Source organism: Arvicanthis niloticus, chromosome 5 (genome assembly GCF_011762505.2).
Source record: "Arvicanthis niloticus isolate mArvNil1 chromosome 5, mArvNil1.pat.X, whole genome shotgun sequence".
Taxonomy (NCBI): Eukaryota; Metazoa; Chordata; class Mammalia; order Rodentia; family Muridae; genus Arvicanthis; species Arvicanthis niloticus.
Window position 1 is genome coordinate 43,753,177 of NC_047662.1, and position 17,851 is coordinate 43,771,027.

At 48.6% G+C, this 17,851-nt stretch overlaps 2 protein-coding genes across 5 annotated transcripts in view; both read right to left on the bottom strand.

Moving 5' to 3' along the window:
* Positions 1-255: 255 nt before the first annotated feature.
* On the bottom strand, positions 256-4,326 carry Pars2 (prolyl-tRNA synthetase 2, mitochondrial). 2 transcript variants are annotated; one of them, XM_034504099.2, is made up of 2 exons: positions 3,936-4,326; positions 256-2,373 (listed from the first exon to the last, which is right to left on the bottom strand). In XM_034504099.2, the coding sequence occupies exons 1-2, from the start codon at positions 4,055-4,057 to the stop codon at positions 930-932; spliced, it is 1,566 nt and encodes a 521-aa protein (XP_034359990.1). In that variant the 5' UTR covers positions 4,058-4,326; the 3' UTR covers positions 256-929. The 2 variants fall into 2 exon arrangements, with proteins under 2 accessions (XP_034359990.1, XP_076790661.1); XM_076934546.1 differs by lacking the exon at positions 3,936-4,326 and adding an exon at positions 3,795-3,926.
* The window catches only part of Ttc22 (tetratricopeptide repeat domain 22), a 36,362-nt gene continuing 18,766 nt past the window's right edge, over positions 256-17,851 (bottom strand). The window contains exons 7-9 of one of the 3 annotated variants that reach the window (XM_076934545.1): positions 17,576-17,669; positions 4,350-4,556; positions 256-2,373 (exon numbers count right to left, since the gene is read on the bottom strand). In XM_076934545.1, coding sequence (XP_076790660.1) covers positions 2,345-2,373; positions 4,350-4,556; positions 17,576-17,669 — 330 coding nt within the window. In that variant the 3' untranslated portion in view covers positions 256-2,344. Of the gene's footprint in view, positions 2,374-4,349; positions 4,557-10,697; positions 17,670-17,851 lie in introns of those variants that run through there. The other 2 variants (XM_034501540.2, XM_034501539.2) reach the window with 2 other exon arrangements.

Here is a 17,851-nt window from a genome sequence, read left to right on the forward strand (position 1 = left end):
ATTTAGTCAGCTCTCAACCAGCCGCTTCTGTTGTAGGGATGGAGATTCAATTCTGAACCCACAACAAGGTCACTGTGGGGCTGGAGCATGCTGCTGCTCCTGAAGTCTGGAAGAAACTGTTTAAAGCATTTCCCAGTCCCTGCCCCTCTCCAGTGAGGCAGAGGGGTAGAGCAGTCTACTGGGTGTACTGCTGAAGCAGGTATTCACACACACACACACACACACACACACACACACACACACACGTACACAAAGTTCACCCCAAAGGCTTGACTTTATTCAATCAACAGAACATGATCTCAATGCAAAGTGACCCAGTAGGGTCAAGTATCTGGAGGCAGCTTTGGGCCATCTGCAGTTATGACAACTTCTGGGGAAGCTTAGAGGCATGAGCAACCAGACCCATGTGTCTCGTAGAGCCACTCAGTGAGAGCCCTAGGATCTTACAGTCCTAACTCCACCTCCGTGTCTAGATGGGAATCCTAGGCCCCAGCAGGCGTATGCCAAGTCACCAGTGAATTAGCAGCAGCCAGGTTCCTGACTCTGCAGCTTGGGGCTTCTGGGTGGAGCCGCTAGCTCTGCTCTCTGGATTGAATGAAATGTAAGGCGTGTGATCAGAATGTAGGGTGGGTTTGGGGAAGTATTGGGCCCAGCTTTTAACCCAGAAACTCAGCTCAAGGGAAAGTCACCTTTCAGCCTCCTAACAGAAGTGTCTACATGTCAAATGAATGGCACATGGCAGCACAGCCAGCCCAGGGAGGACCAAGTCAATGACTAACTACAAACCATCACAAGCAAGGAGTAGTTCTTCCTAGGATGCTTTTGCCTTCCACGAGAAGCCGTATCTGGAGAAACCACCCAGGAGAGAAATGGAGGGAACTGCAGTGTTACAGTGGACACCAAGCCTGCGTGCAGGTGTGGCTGGGCACTCAGACAACATGCACACCAGTCAGTAGTTCCATGACTCCATCTTTGGTGAGGAAGACCACCTCACCAGTGTTCTGGGACCAAACCTCAAAGTGTGCAGGGTCCTCCAGGGCCCTCTTGCCCGCAATGATCACATAGGGGTAGCCAAGCTTGTTGGCATCTTTCAGTCTGTTTCCAATGGTCAAGTGGGTCCTGTCATCCAGCAGGACCTCCCCTCGGAGCTGAGGCACTGCCTCTGTGACGTCATCATATAACTGTTCCACAATCTCTGTGGCTGCTGCCTCCTTGCTGCCCTTCTTAGGGGGGATGACACAGACTTGGTAAGGGGCCAGGAGGCTGGGCCAGCGGATGCAGTCTTCTGTGGAGAGAACTTCAATGGCAGCAGCCAGGATCCGAGTGACTCCCAGGCCATAGCACCCCATTTCAGCCAGCAAAGATTTCCCATGGGCACTGGTAAAATGGGCATTGAAAATGGAAGAGTACTTGGTACCAAGGTAGAATGTGTGCCCCACCTCAATGCCTTTGGTTTCTGTCAGTGGACCCTGGCAGTCAGGGCAGATTTTTTGTGACAAGTCTAGTATCTCTGTGTTGGCTGAGAAGTGGCAGCTGGGACAGACTACAAGCTGGTCCTCTCCAATATCCACTGGTAGCTGGAATTCATGGGACATTGTGCCCCCGATGCTGCCCACATCTGCCCTGGCCTTCATCCATTGCAACCCCAGCCTGTTGAACAACCTACAATAAGCATCACACACCAGGCCATAGGTCTCATGGGCAGCCTCAGAGGAGGAGTCAAAGGTGTACATGTCCTTCATATAGAACTCCCGGCCACGGAGAAGACCAAAACGGGGCCTAGGCTCATCCCGAAACTTCCTTGTAACCTGGTACAACAGTAAGGGAAGCTGCTTATAGGACAATTTCTTCTGGGAGGCAACCAGGGCTGTAACTGCTTCCTCATGAGTTGGTCCCAAGCAGTACTCTTTGCCATGCCTGTCTCTCAGTCTCAGCAGCTCCCTGCCCATCAAGTCCCAGCGGCTGGTGGCCCGCCACAGCTCAGCTGGGCTGAGGCTGGGCATGTTGATTTTCTGCCCACCGATGGCCTGCATCTCCTGGTCTATCACCCGCACAAGCTTCTCCATGGCACGAACTGTATAGGGCATGAGGTGGAAACAGCCAGGGCCGGCTGGAAGGATCAGGCCCACTTGCAGCATCAGCCTCTGACTCTTACAGGTCAGGCTGCTAGCTTTGCCATCCAGAGAAAGCACCTGGTCTTCCCGAAGGTTCTGAGGCTGGAACATGCGGGAGAATACCAAGCGCTGCCCTCTCCCTGGCGCACAATGGTGATAACACTTGTGGATGGTGTACCTGGAGTGATGGAGGCTGCAGGTAGTCAAGACAGACAGTGTTCTGCATCTTGTCAGCAGACCTTCCATGACACCTTGGTACCTGGAGAAAAATGAGTCATGTGGGGATGATGGTTAACTGGGTTCTCAGCATGGACTCCAGGAAATTAACTGGGTTCTCAGCATGGGATCCAAGATGTGGATCCTTCCATGTCTATTAGCCTAGCAGATCACAGTACCACTTAAAGAAATTCATCCGGGCATAGTGGCATATGCCTTTAATCCCAGCACTCCAGCACCTGGGGGGCAGAGACAGGCAGATCTCTTTGAGTTTGAGGCCAGTCTGGTACATAGTGAGTTCCAGGACAATAAGGGCTATGTAGAGAGACTTTTAAACAAACAAACAAACAAACAAACAAACACAGAAAACCAATAGCAACAACAACAGAAATTCATATTCTTCTGATTATGAAAATGATAACAGCCTGTTGTGGAGATAGCATCCAGTTGTGCATGCACTGGCTCTAGGTAAGGCAGCCTGGATTCCAAATCAACTTCCCACTGGCCACTTAAACAGCCTGGCACATCTGTGTCTACCCCATGTGCTAAAGTTGCATCGTGAAATGATATAACCACCTATACATTTACTGTGAGAATTTTTTAAAAGTTTACAACAATTTGTGGCATACACTATGTGCCTGGTGGATGTTTGATATTGTTACTATTTTAGGACACTGAGGAGACACCCTGAATCAAATCAATTGTGATCTCACAGGCAACAGCTGAGGACAGTTTTTTGCAAGTCCTTGTCTCAGTCAATATTTCTAGACACTGTGGCACGTCTGGTAATCCCAGCACTTAGGAGCCAGAGGTAGGACGATCAGCACAAATTCAAGGCCAGCTAGATTTGCACATCAGAGTTCCAGGACATCGGAGGAAATGAACATCTGCCTCAAACAAAAAAGGAGTATTGTTTTAACTGCCCTTCTCACCACTCATCCCTGATCTGTCTGCATCTTCACTGTCCAAAATATTTGTTGAACCTACATATCTACACCCCCCCCCCCCCCCCCCCGTCTTTGGAGAACATAGTACATAGCTATTTGAAACTTGCTGAGCCAGAATCTCTTCAGACAATGGTGCCCTGCAGACCTGAGTATTACCCTGCGAGCACCCTCTGGTCAAACCAGAAACCTGCCTTCATCTACTCTGCCCCACAGTACTGTCCCCACAGTACTGTCTCAATTCTTTGGTCCTCTGGCCCTGCCTATCCTGCTCGGCCTGACCAACATGCACCTCAGCTCGAGCGACCATCAACTTTGACTCGGCCTGTAAAAACAGCTCTGGTCTCCTTGCATTCCTTTCACTTTCAACGTTTCAAAACACAGACAGCAGCAGTGAGTTTCCTACTGCCTTGGGGGTGTACCGCAGATCCGACCCGTGAGATGCCTTCCCCTTTCCCCTGCCTTCTCCCCGTTCCAGATACACAGTGACAACACACAATCCTGTCAGAAAAGCGCTTACAATGCCCGGTGCCATAAAGGTTTGACTATCATGATGCCCAATTCATAGGCTCTGAGATGAGTAAGTCAATTTGTGTAAGGCGACAGCAAAAGGCGCAGGGCCATTCTGGAATGCGGGAATTTGCCTCTAAATACCACCAACCTCCGCGCAGCATAAAACAACGAAGCTTCAAACCCCTCTGTCTCGGCCTTTACGATGGGTGAACGTACTGCGGTCACTTCATTCCTCTTTAAAACCTTAAGGCGGCTGAGCCACCAGGTCATCCCCGAGACCGTTCCAGAATGGGCCCTTCTAGGTACTCTGTGACTCTTAAGGGCCACGCAGGGATGACTAGGGCGGAAGTGTTGCCCTCAAACACTGCGGGGGTGGAGATGGGGAAAGGTGAACCGAGCACACGACTATCCAATAGCCCGTGGTTGTGACTGACAGGATGCACACGAGAGAGCAGACACCAGATCGTGGATGCGCGTGCCCAGAAACTGCCTAGATTCGCTAGGCTCTCCCTTGCCACCCTTCATGGCCATCGGCCACCCACGCTCACCAGCAGCACTCTACCTGCGCCGGGCGCTCTTCGGTCACGCGAAACCAGTGCGCCTGCGCCAACTTGGCCGGAACCTCGCCCCCTGTGTTCCTCACCAATCGGAAAGCCGCACTCACGGGAGGGGGCGGGATGCTCTGGATCCATCTTCTGGAGAGAGGCGTGAGAGGTTTTCCGGAAAGTCAAAGAGCCTTGCTCTCCCGCCAAGATGCCGGAAGTGCCCTCTAGGAATTAGAAAGGTTCAACTCTATGATCAAATCCTACTTTTAAGGATTTGAGTCTGTTTTTAAAGCCCACTGCTAGGCCCTGTCTTATTCTTAGAGGCGAATTGGTTCATTGACAACACACTATGTTTCAAATGTACCCTACGATTAAACAAGCTACAATTTAAATGAGTTTAGGATTGTAAAACAATTGCATAAACTCACCTATATTACAATAGCCAAGGAAGTCTTTTAAAAAAATTTATGAAGCAGAGATGGGGTTTAAAAAAGACATTTTAATATAGGCTTAAGCACCAGGCTTAAGAGAGAGGAGCTCAGAAGCTGAAGCGCAGGGATGTGGCTTTTCAAAGGAGAGTCTCCCTGAGTCTTGAAGATGCGAATGGAAACATCCGTTACTGTGCTGGTTAAGAAACACTGCTCTGCTTCAGAGAACCAGTGTTCAGTTCTCAGCACCACTTCAGACAGCTCACAATCACTGTAACTCCAGCTCCAGAGGAATTCAAAACCTTCTGACCACTGAGGATATCCACCCCAACTCCCACACGTACACACATAAATGAAACTGAGTCTTTTCTCCATTCACAAGATAAACATGTTTTACTTAAGTGTGTTATGTGGTGTGAGCATTTGCTTGTTTGTACGTGTGTAGGTACACATATACATGTGTAAACTAGTGTGTGGAGGCACAAGGCTGATAGAGGTGTCTTTGATTTATGTCCACCTTATATATTGAGGCTCTGAACCCCCTTTTCATGTTTTCATGACCACTTTACCTGATGAGCTGTTTCCCCAGCCCTCACAAAATATTTTCTGAATAATTACATTGTACAAGCTATAGTTGCAGCTGTGGGAAGAGAATGAGTAAAACAACTCCCAGCATTCATTTGAGAAGGGACTACCTGTAAGCCAATACAGTGAAACTTTAGCAGAGCATGTGTCTTAGTCTGCTTTCAGAAGCTATGATAACGATCTCCACCAAAAGCAACTTGAAGAGGAAAGAGTTTGTTTTAGCTTATGGGTTACAGTCCATCATTGGGGTTGAGGATGGGAGGTGAGAAATTAAGGCAGGAACTCGAGAAAGGAATCTGGAGACAGGATAAGCAAACACCATGGAGGAATACTACTTACTGGCTTGTTCCTTGTGACTTGCTCGGCCTGCCTTCTTGTACAACCCCAGAACACAGGTGCAGCGGTGACACCACCCACAATGCACTGGATCCTCCCATGTCAATCATTAATCAAGAAGCTGCCCCACAGACTGGCCTGCAGTGGAGCCTCATGGGGGCATTTTCCCAATTGAGGTTCCTCTTCCCAGATGACTCTAGCTGTGTCAAGTTGATTAAATAAATAAATAAATAAATAAGCAGGCAGCAGGTGATGTGTTTATAAAAAGATAAAGAAATAAAGAGAAAAACAGCAACAACAAAAACGGTGTGGGGAACTGGGTGGTTCATAGGGTGCCCATGGAAAGCCACCAAGAAGGTGGCGTTTTAGCAAAGACCTGAAGGAGGGGGAGGCTGGACCTTGAAGCTATCTGGGGGAGAATGTTGCAGGCTTGAAACAGAGTATAGAGGGCCCTGAGCAGGAGCTGGATTCCAGTTGAGACTATTCAACAACTACTACACTTTACATATTGCCTCAAGGGCACTGCACCGATGGCAAGGCCAGATGACTCTGATAGTGACACAAACAGCTCTCAGCTCCCCAGGAGTTTCATGATCAGCAGCAACACTGGGGCTCAACAAAGCCCTGTAGGAATCCAGGAAAGGGGGAGCTTTACTTAGGAAATTGTCTTTACCAATAGAGAAGAAGGGGTTGGCCAGGCAGAGGAACCAGGACACTCAGAGGCCTGGAGCAGAGTCTGATGAGGTAAAACAAGGGTGACAGGCAGGTGATGGGGCTGCATCTTTATTTCTCACAACTCCTGATGTTACCAGAATTATAAAGGGTCAGAACATCGGTTCCCCAGACCCCAATAAGCCAGATCTGGCCACCTGTCCTCAACAAGCTGGGACTAGGAGCTAGAGTCCCTGGGAGGCAGACAGATAGGGAGAGGGGCCATGTCAAAGTGAAATTCCCAGATGGCTAGCTTCACTCATCCTCACCCTCTTGGCTTGAAGCCAAAGCCTGGTAGCTTAAAACGAATGAAGGCCTTGTAGGCTTTTGTCTCCCACCAGCAGACTACATGGTGGTAAATTGGCTCAACAAGTTCCAGACCTGCTCAGGGCATGTCACAAAACACTTCTGGACTGTCAACCATCCTTGCTTTCTTCAAACTGACCAACCCTAAGCTGGGGGAGGAAAACTCTTTAAAAGCCTAACCCTAGAGAAGAGTCTGGCTTTTTGGCTTCCTGAGTCTCCCTTCTGCTTTACAGAGTGTCTTTTTCTCTGTGTGTCTGCTGCACATATCTGTTGCCTCAGCAGTCAACGATGTTCTCCAACTGCTGATTCTATCTGAGGTCCTTGAGGTTTCTCAGATGCCACTTGTGGCACTTCAGATTTTTCCTGCCTTTTAATTCTTTACATGGCAGAGAAAAGAAACCCAATCAGGACCTCTAGACTGTATCAATTCAAGACCTCTAGACTGCATCAAAGCCATCGATGTCTCCATTCTGGCCTGACCTGAAAGGTGGTCCGACAAATTGCAGTCGGCTTCCAGGAGACAGATCACCTTCTGGGCGGCTCGGATGTTAGTCTTTTCTTTTCCCTTAATGTGAGATTCCTGGGGGAATTCTAATTTCTTGGGGTGCACTATTTCCACAGCCAAAGAGAGGGACACAAGTACCTCTTTAGGAATATTTTCATTCCTTCCAGGCATGCAGGCTCCACTGAGACAGTGCTTGACACTCAGACCCAAAAAGGCCCAAGAAGACATGCATGGTATGTACTCACTTATAAGTGAATATTAGCCATAAAATACAGGTACCATGTTACACTCTACAGATCCAAAGAAGCTAAACAAGAAGGAAGGCACAAGTGAGGATGCTTGAATCTCACTTAGAAGGGGAAATAAAATAGTCATAAGAGGCAGGTGGAGGGAGGGAGGGGGAATGGGGAGGGGAACAGGGGATTCAGGATCAGTTGTGGGGAAGGACAGGAGAGATGCCAAATGGCCGTGAAAATGAATGGAAATCTGTAACGGATAGGGTGGTGGGGCATCTCCAGGATGAGGCAGAGACATGAGATAAGGGAGGCATCCAAGAATCAATGGTGGTGACCTTAGCTGTGACTCACAGCATTGGGGATCTGGAACCTGAAGTGGCCACCTCCTATAACCAGGCAGGAACCCCAGTGGAGCGATAGAGACACCAACCTACTCAGAAAAATTTCAACTAAAAATGTATCCTGTCTACAAGAAAAGCAAGCATGGGGGAAGGAACAGAGATTGAGGGAATGGCCAACCAATAACCAGCCCAGCTTGAGACCCGTCCCATGGGCAAGCACCAATCCCTGATACTATTAATGATACTCTGTTACGCTTGCAGACAGGAGAAAGTTGTCCTCTGAGAGGCTCTACCCAGCAGCTGTCTCATACAGATGCAGACACCCACGGTCAAAACAGTGAGTGGAGCTTGGAGACTTATGGAAGAATAGGTGGGAGGATTGCAGGCCCTGAAGGGGATAGGAACTCCACAGGAAGAACAACAGAGTCAACTAACCTGGACCCTTGGAGCTCTCGGAGTCTGAACCACCAACCAAAGAACATACATGGGCTGGCCCTAGGCCTCCCCGCACATATGAAGCAGATGTGCAGCTTGGTCTTCATGCGGGTCTGGAACAACTGGAACGTGCTGGGGCTATCCCAGAAGCTGTTGTCTGTGGGATATGTTCTTCTAGCTGGGCTGCCTTGTCTGACTTCAATGGGAGAGAAGGCACCTAGCCTCACAGAAACTTGAAGTGCCAGGGTTGGGGGAATACCCAGGGAGAGCCCACATACTCAAAGGAGAAGAGAAGGGGCAGGGGGAAGAGCTGTGGGAGGGGTGATTGGGAAGGGGTCAGTAACTGAGATGTAAATAAGTAAATTTAATTTAATTTTTAAAAAAAATTTAAAAAATATATGTATCTTCAATCCTTCCAGGCATGCAGGCTCCACTGGGACAGTGCTTGACACCCAGGCCAGGCAATGCTGTCAATGTCATGTACATCATTCCTGAGGCAAGCAGGGTTGCTGAAGTGGGGTCAGCCCAGGCATCGGTTCCTCAAAGTCTCCCTAGGACAATCCTAAGCCCATTCTGAGTTAGAGCAGCTGGCCTACAAGAAAGACACTAGGCAACCTGGAGAGGGAGGGTAATAGGGTGACAGGATTATCACAGCCTTGAGTGGAGGAAGACAAGGCTTACACACGAGAGAGAGCACATGACAGTAATGCCTGTCAGCCTGCTTGGAATGGCCAGGATGAGCTGAGTAGGTCCTGAGTCCTTTGGTCTCTAAGAGACACTCTGGGTCTCTGCAGCCCAGCTCTATGTGAGGGACTTCCCTCGAGGACTGGGGTCCCACAGGTTTTACTGGGGCAATATTCTTCCTACTGGGAGAGAAATCACGTTCAGAATTTCTTGGGCTCCATGTATCCACAGGAGCCTTTTATTCTCCCTCTGCCCATACACATGGCTACAACCCCTCCAATCTGGAAAATCCGGGTAGTGTTCTTTGTACCCTAAGGTATTAATTACTTCTCAATTAGCAGTTCCCAGGCAGAAGAGGCCAGGGGTCTGGAGAGGCCTAATGACCTGCAGTGTTTCTACCATCCCGAACCTTCACGGCACCTACCAACAGTAACTAATCAAAGCTCATGAACCCCTTGGGAGGCAGCCAGGATCCTACAGTGATCTGTGAGCATGCATGAGCTTCTGCAGCCCAGGATGGGGACCTGGCCAGATAGCCACAGTCAGAGACCCAGTGTCTGATCTGTCATGCCAGCAAGCTTCCTGGGAGACATTTCAATCAATCAACAGTAACTTACTGGATGCCTTGATTTATAGCACACATTGCTAGTTTAGCCCCACAAGTTAGAAAAGTTCACTTTTTTTTTTTGTTGTTTGGTTGGTTTTTTTCCCTAGTGATCAAAAAGAAAAAAAAAAAAAACTGAAAGAAATGAGCAGCTTGCCTGGTCCCACACCCAGGAGCCTCCACACCTCCATGGCTTTCCCTGGACACACTTGGATCCTCTTGAGGGTGGCTCTGGTGTTGCTCTTTTCTGCATCCTCAGTGCTGCAAAGGGCCACAGGATAGCTTGGTTTGTGGCTTAACATATCAACCAGCAGAGGAAGGGACAGCTTGTCTACCCCTCGAATGGCAAGCTTCTTTGACACAAGAGACATCCCTGCATCCAGAGCCCATGGCCTCGAACCAAGAGGGACTCTAAATATGGGTGGAACTTGCAAGATGAAGTTCATGATAGACTTCCTAGCCACAGGAGCCTAGGGCTTCCCAGGAGATTGATTGCCTTTCAAAGAGGAAGGCACAGTACCCTGTAATGTCCTCGGACATGACATTCAAACATCAGACAAAACTTTAAACTGAAAGCACTGTGTGGGTAGTGGCAGAAATACATTCAGGTCATTCTTTTGAATGATCCTCTGTGTAATTAGGTAATGACTTGTAAGTGATTAGGTGTGATTTTGTGTGGAGAGTGGTTGGACAGCACCAGTACCCAGTGTTTAACGGAATCTTACTTATAGCTAATAATCCAGTATGGCTCTGCAGCTGCTGTTTTCCTAGCTGACAGCTCCACTCTCCACACACAGGATTCACTCCTCCACTTCCTCAGGCCTTTGCCTAATGGTCCCTTTGTCAGCCAGGGCATCCTCTTCCTTGCCGCAGTCCACACCCACCCACAGCATCCACCAAATGCCTTACCCTTCCTCTTCATTTTCTCTCTAGGACTTGTCACCATTTAACATAGTAGAGGCCTTTGCAATTTGGTGGTTCATTTTTTCCCCATCCTTTCTCTACCTTCCTTGCCATAGAACATGAGCTACAGTAATGCTTATCCCAGGAGGCACCAAATGTTCTCCTTCAGTAGCTAAACAGTACACTAACTACTTCAGGCTCTTCAGGCCAGATGGCCTTTTTCATAACGATTCAGTTAGATCACTATCTAAGAAAAGGAGCCATGGGAGAATGTAAACAAATAAGCATGGCTGTGTTTCAATAAAACTTTATTTTTTTTAAAAAAAACTGCTGGCAAGCCAAATTCATCCTGTAGGCCATAGCTTACCCATCCCCTGGACTAGATTATTGTCTGGCACACTATAAATGCTTGATAAAACTTTTCTGAATGAATTAAACAGTAAATAAAGGAGTGAATGGACAAGAGGCAAGTGCTACAGTGCCTCACACACAGCTGGTATTCAATAAATACTCCAATACCCCTTCCTTCCTGCTTGGCACTTGGGAAATTTAACAAGCTAGGTTATGATAGAGAGTGAGATGCTAAGAAAGGTCTGTGTGAGGATTGAGATGGTGGGGTCCTTCTGAGAAGAGAGGATTTGCAGGGGCATCTGCAGGAGGGTTCCCCAGAGAAACAGAAATTATAGGCTGTGTGTGTGCGCATACAAGTGTATGTGTGCATGCAAGTATCTGTGTGTGTGTGTGTGTGTGTGTGTGTGTGTGTGTGTGTGTATGCGCACACGCACATGATGAATGTGGTTGTCTCAGATGATTATAGAAGCCTGTATGCTCAAAACCTGCGGACTGGGCCAGCAAGACTGGCTGGTGTCGCAGTTGATCCAAAGGCCTTGCTGAAAGGAAGTCAGTCTTTGTTCTACTTCAACTGAACAAGGCTACTCTGAGTAAAGTGGAAGGCCATCCACTTTACTCAGAGTCAACAGGTATAAATACTATTCTCTAAAAATAGTCTCACAGAAACATCCAGAATAGTGTTTGACCAAATACTGGGACTCTCTGGCTGTCAAAGTCCCTATGTGTTAATATCACAAAATACTTGAGACTAGGTAATTTCTAATTGTACTTTTAAAGATTTATGTTTTTTGAGGTTTATTTTTGATTGTGTGCATGTGTCTGTGTGTCATTATGTGACAGTGAGTGCAGAGGCAGAGGCAGAGGCAGAGGCAGAGGCATCAGATTCCCCATGGAGCTGTTACAGGCAGTTCAGAGTTGCCCAGTGTGGGTGGGCACTGGGAACGAAACTCAGGCCCTCTGCAAGAGCAGTGTGAGCTTTAACTGCTAAGCCATTTCTCTGGGATTAATTCTTTACATGTGTGTATACACGTGTGTATTTAGGGCATGCATGTATGAGTCTCCACGGAGGCTAGAGGAGAACATCAGATCATTTGGAGCTGGAGTTACAGTTATTCTGAGCCACCCTAGGTGGGTGCCAGGAACCAGACTCAGTCTGGTTAGATCAATCAGTCTTAACTGCGGAGTCATTTCTGTACCCCCAGAGACTGGCCAATTTCTAAAAAGCAGAGATGTATGTGTGCCTTACATTCCAGGGGCTGGGAAGTCCAATGTCAAAGTAGTGGAATTTGATTCTGGGAAAGTGTATTCGCTATTTTTTTTTTCACCACTGTGACCAAATGCCTGACAGACACAGTTTAAACAAGATGTTAGTATGTCCTGCAAGCCAGCTCAAGTATCTATCCCCTAGGTGCCCTGCAAATGTCTCCTTCTATCACCCAACCCATACCACTTATTAGTTTGGTCCTTCTGGGTAGATGAAGGCAGAGCTGAGTAGCTCAGTCTGTGCGAGCATGCAATGCCACTCGGCTCGGGCTTTCCTTGGCAGATAGGCAGCAGAGAGCACAGGCCAAGTGGGAACCCGGTATAACTCATGGATTCACCTCTCATGACCTACTTCCACCATCCAGGTCCCATGTCTCACCTAAAATGTCCTTCAAAATAGTACCACAGACTGGGGACCCAGTGCTAAAATGAAATGAGCCTACACAGAGTAGGCTACACAGAGTGCAGACCGTGAATGTTCCCAAAACTACCAGGCTTTCTGCAAGGAATGTGGCAAGCAGCCTCTTCAAACAGCCTACACCTCCTCCATGACTCTCCACCTAACAAATGCTTGCATTCCAGGCAGACCTGGGAGGGACTGAGAGTAGAGGCAGAGAGGTGATAGCTGGGGGTGGGAGTGGGGGTAGCTGTCAGGGGTCGAGAGTAGATTCAGAACAGATGTGAAAGCTGATGTGAGCAGCTGGGTGTGGCAACAGCTGAAAGAGGTAACTGTTTCTGTTCTCATCAGCAAGCCTGCCAGTGACTTTGGTCCCAAGAACTGGGGGTAGTGGGGGGGGGGGTGGCTCTTGCTGGAAGCTTGTCGGTCCACAGTTCTGGGGATCTGTTTCCCTCTGCTCAGTTTACTGGTGAGCTGTCAAGTGCTAAATGTCATTATCCTCCCCTTCTCTAAACAAGGAAACAAAGTTACCAGCTGAGAAGGAGATGTTTCAGTTTATTTGGCATCCAGCCACCGCCATCTATGCAGGGTGCTCCCTTGGGGGCTGATTAGGGATAGAGAGAAACTGCTCCACACCTTCACTGTGAGCATCCGGGCTAGGGCAGGAGGATGGAAATCAGGTCAGAGAGCAATCTGGCTGGCAATGCTGTGCCACAGCACTGAGGCAGACGCCATAATAGGAGGAGAAGATCTGCAGAGGAATGTCTGCTCAAGGCTGCTTGCCTTATTACGCTCCTGTGACCCCAGAAAAGGAACTCAAATTGGGGGAGACAGCTCAACTAAATGAAAGAACATACGTGTTGAAAAATGAACTGAGTTTTTTCATGTGAATTTCTTTTTCTTTTTTTAAAATTTATTTTATGTATGTGACTACACTGTGGCTCTCTTCAGACACACACCAGAAGAGGGCCTCAGATCCCTTGTGACCCACCATGTGGTTGCTCGGAATTGAACTCAGGACCTCTGGAAGAGCAGTCAGTGTTCTTAACCTCTGAGCCACCTCTCCAGTCCCTCATGCGGATTTCTTGCTTTATTTTTTCCTTTTCTTAAAATTTGTTTCTTCATTTGTTCAGTTTTCCAGACAGGCTATCACTCTGTAGACCTGGAGCTTACTATGTAGCCCAGGCTGGTCCTGATCTCAAGCAGCCCTGCTCCAGCCTAAGTATGAGCCACTATACCTGTCTATCAATTAATTCTTCTGTGATGTAGTGATCTGCCTATCTGCTTTACAACTCTTTATAGATACCCCTTCGAAGAATACTCACTGCTTGAGAGTCTTGCTTTAGATAGGAGGCTAGTGTGGATGAGAACTAAGGTTCTTTGCAACTCTTAGATCTTTGAAACAGAATCCTGCCCATTTTATAACTTTTAATGTTGTTCCTGCATGCCTCTTAAACAGATGTTCCCAGATGCTTAGTGGTTGTAAGACCCAGGAGAGGGCAGACAGTGAAAGGCCTGTAGGTCCTTGTGGTTTCATCTGCATGACAGTTGTCCTCCCAGCTACTCAGTGGGCAGAGGATTCTGCAGGGCTTGTTGAAGAGCAGCAGCCAAAAGCCAGGTCCTGGGACAGAATATTCTTTACTGTACTGCGGAGGGGCCACTCAGGCTAGCTGAGGATAGCTTGTGGTGTCTTTCAATAACTTCCTGAGGTATCCAGTAGCTTTGTAGATCTTAAATCCTAAAGGTGGTCTTTTCCTAATTGCTGTATCTGGTCTAGATGTCTATCTCTCTGAAGACAAGGCAAAGACAGGGTTGGTTCAGGTCCCAAAATTGTTCTAGAGTTTGGCAATTTGTCTGGTGTTTGGTTTGTGCTTGCTAAGTATTTGATGAGAGAAGAGATAGAAGAACAGGGGGTTCTTCTGGCTTTGACAGGAGTAAACCTGACAAGGCAACATCCCTGAAAGGACCATGAATAGGGAAGCAGTTTTGAGCTTGACCTTGGACAAGTCTTTGGGCCTCAGTTTTCTCCTCATGAAATTGGGGAGTTAGCATGACCTTGGGCAGGAGGTACAAAGGCCATGGTTCTGGCTGAACTTTAGATCTCAAGGGTCCCTGGACCATAATCCTGGCCACAACATCCATGACTATCTTGCATATGGCATAGTTTCAATCAACTCTCCATGTTGAAAAAGATGGGGCTCGTGAGAGATGGAAGAAGACAAAGAACTTCCTGGGGTGGGGGTGCCTCTGAGCTGAGCATTTGGGATAGAAATGACTGGGGAAGCCAGAGATGAAACAAGAGGTGGAAAGGTAAGTGGTTAGACTGTTTGGGAGCAAAGATGGTGTAGACAGGCTCAAAGCACACCAGAGAAGCCTAACTCTAACCAAAGATGACATATCTGTAAGTCTAAGGCTGGGAATGGGGCTGGTCTGGCTCAGTCCTGACTCTTCGTCCATCTGGGGCCTTGTTCATGTCTGTGTCATCCATGAAGTGAGGACGTAATGCCACCTGATCTATGCATAGCACATGATGGGCAGCCCAGGAAATAGCTCCTCTACTTCATTGACACTGGGTTAATGTGCAGAGAACCCAGAGGGAAATTAGATTGGGCATCTGCTGACCACTTACATAATGTGTGGATGAGGTTGCCAGAAAAGTCCTTGAAAAAGCTGTGACACAGTGAGTATGGTGGTTTGAATATGCTTGGCCCAGGGAGTAGCACCATTAGGAGGTGTGGCCTTGGAGTGGCCGTGGCTTTGTTGGAGGAACAGTGTCACTGTGGGCAATGAGACCCTCCTAAGCACATGGGAGGCAGTCTTCTCTTAGCTGCCTTGGGAACAAGAGGTAGAACTCCAAGCTCCTCCAGCCCCATACCTGCCTGGATGCTATCATACGCCCACCTTGATGATAATGGACTGAACCTCTGAACCTATAGGCCAGCCCCAATTAATGTCATCCTTATAAGAGTTGCCTCGGTCATGGTGTCTGTTCACAGCAATAAAACACTAAGACAATGAGGTTTCATAAAACAATAAAACAAACAGAAAACCTAAACATGACAGGAGCAGGTGGCAAGGAGGGCAGGAAAGGCAGAAAACAAATGTCACCGATTTCCAGGTCCTGTCAAATCCCATTTATCTACATAGTGAAGCAGAGGGACAGGGCCTCCCATTCTAGGGGAGCCTGTAGTCAGAGAAGGGAGGGGTGGGCCAGTGGAAAAGAAGAGGCTCTGGCCATTCGTGCTGTCTGTTGATGAGATGCGTGCTGGCTTCTGCAGCAATGAGGAGAAGAGTGAAGCAGAGAGTGTCACCATCCAAAATGTGAGCCATCAGGAAGCATGACATGGAAAGTAGTATCCCGACTCTGTGCGACCGGCGTTCCTGGAGTCTGACAATTTTGGGCTAAATCAGCTTTTGTGTGGTCCCAGCCATTCCATGATTTAAAGAAGTGGTTCTCAACTTGACCCCCACAGGGATCACATATCAGATAGCCTGCATATCAGATATTTACATTACGACTCATAACAGCAGCAAAATCACAGTTATGAAGTGGCAATGAAACAGTTTTATGGTTGGGGGGTCACCACAACATGAGGAACTGTATTAAAGGGTCACAGCAGTAGGAAGGTTGAAAACCATTGATATAGAGGCTTTGGGGGGATTGGGAGGCAAATTTCTACATTTGCAATGGTGACTGTAAGTGTGTAAGAGTCCTGGATTCCCTCTTGTTCCTATAAGGTTTAAGACAGGGGCAGGTGGAGGCTCCAAAGGGTGCATCTGTAAGTCCCCAAGAACAAAGAGACCAAGTAAAGGTGCTTCTGATGAGTTTTGTTTCAAGAACTTTGGGAAGCCTTCCAAGAAGGCTGACTAAAGCAGGGGCTGCTGGAAGCTGATGGAGAGGCAGGAACTGGCTCTGACCACCTGGGTTTAAGTCAGGACCCTGCCTGCACCCAGGCATGGTGCCATCTTGGCCTGTTTTAGCCGGGCTTTTCTGGTTGCAGGACTTGAAATCCACTTAGCTAAACTTTCAGTGTGGCCCTTGGGAATCCAGTGGTAGTTACTCAGGCATTGGGGTTAGAAAGTTACTTCTGAGATAGCTAACTTTTCTGTCAGGAGACTTGAGCCATCCTATTTTCTCTGCGTGTTTGTAAAACTCGTTCCCTCAAGCGGCAGTTTTCCAGGGGCCTCTCGTGCCTGCTCCCAGACTCCTTTGCGCAGAATTTCCTGCAAGTACTCACTTTCTGCCCTATGGGTATTTCAAATTGATAAAAAAGTTTCTTTTGTTTGTTTGTTCTTGTTTTGTTTTATGAGACAGGGTTTCTCTGTGTAGTCCTGGCTGTCCTGAAACTCACTCTGTAGATCAGGCTGACCTCAGAAATCTGCCTGCCTCTGCCTCCCAAGTGCTGGGATTAAAGGCATGTGCCACCACTGCCCGGCAATAAGAAGTTTCAAAATACCCACTCACAATTTCTGGCGTGGGGGGTTCTGCTTTGATTTCCCCATCCCCAACCCCGCGGTGGGAAATGAACTCAGGGCCTCATGCTTGCTATGAAAGTCTTCTATTAAACTATAGCCCCAGTGCAGAAAACATTCTGTCCCTGCTCACCCTGCCTGCTGGCTTGTTTTGGGTGCTGCGACTAGATCCAGTCATCCGGGTTGGATCTCTTTAGGATGGGGCCTCTTCGGGATGGTACCTCCACAGGGTATCAGTACCTGACTCAGGAGGATGCCCGACTTTTGCATGGCCCTCCAACGTCCTCACCCTCGTGTTCCATGGTCTCAAAGAGCAGCCGCACTAGTGCTGGCCGTCCCTGGGCTACTAAGGCCCGGGCCAGGCCCAGGACCTCTTCCGTGTGGCCACGCCACACACGCTGCAGCTCCTGGCGCAGGCGTGCTGCAGGATATTTGCTCTGCGCATGGCGCAGCCAGATGTCTACCTCGTACCCCACCTCGCTGTCGGTCAGCTGCGCCTGGCTCCACTGGGCCAGCAGTGCCTCAAGCAGGCAGCCGAAGCCCTCTGTATGGTTGGATCCCTCATCGTCCAGCTCCACTGCGCGCTTGAAGCAGGCCGCAGCGTTAGCATCCTCACCCTGGACACGTAGGCATTTGCCGCGCAGCAGTTGTAGCTCTGGTAGCGTGTCGCCTAGCTCTAACTCACCAGCCTTTGCCAGGAAGACCAGAGCCTGGTTGAGCGCAGCCTCATCAACTGCCAGCAGCTCCCGCATGGCATCCACGCCCATGTAGTAGTAAACCTGAGGGCAGAGGGAGGGGCCTGAAAATGAGTGGCTGTACCAGGGTTCTAATCCCAGTCCCTCCACACCTAACCTTACCACCTTGAACAAGCCCTTCCACGTACAATTAGATGTGGTCCCCTTTGATAGCCCTTCCCTGAACACATCGTGGACTGACTGCTAAGAGGGGTAGAGAGGGTTGG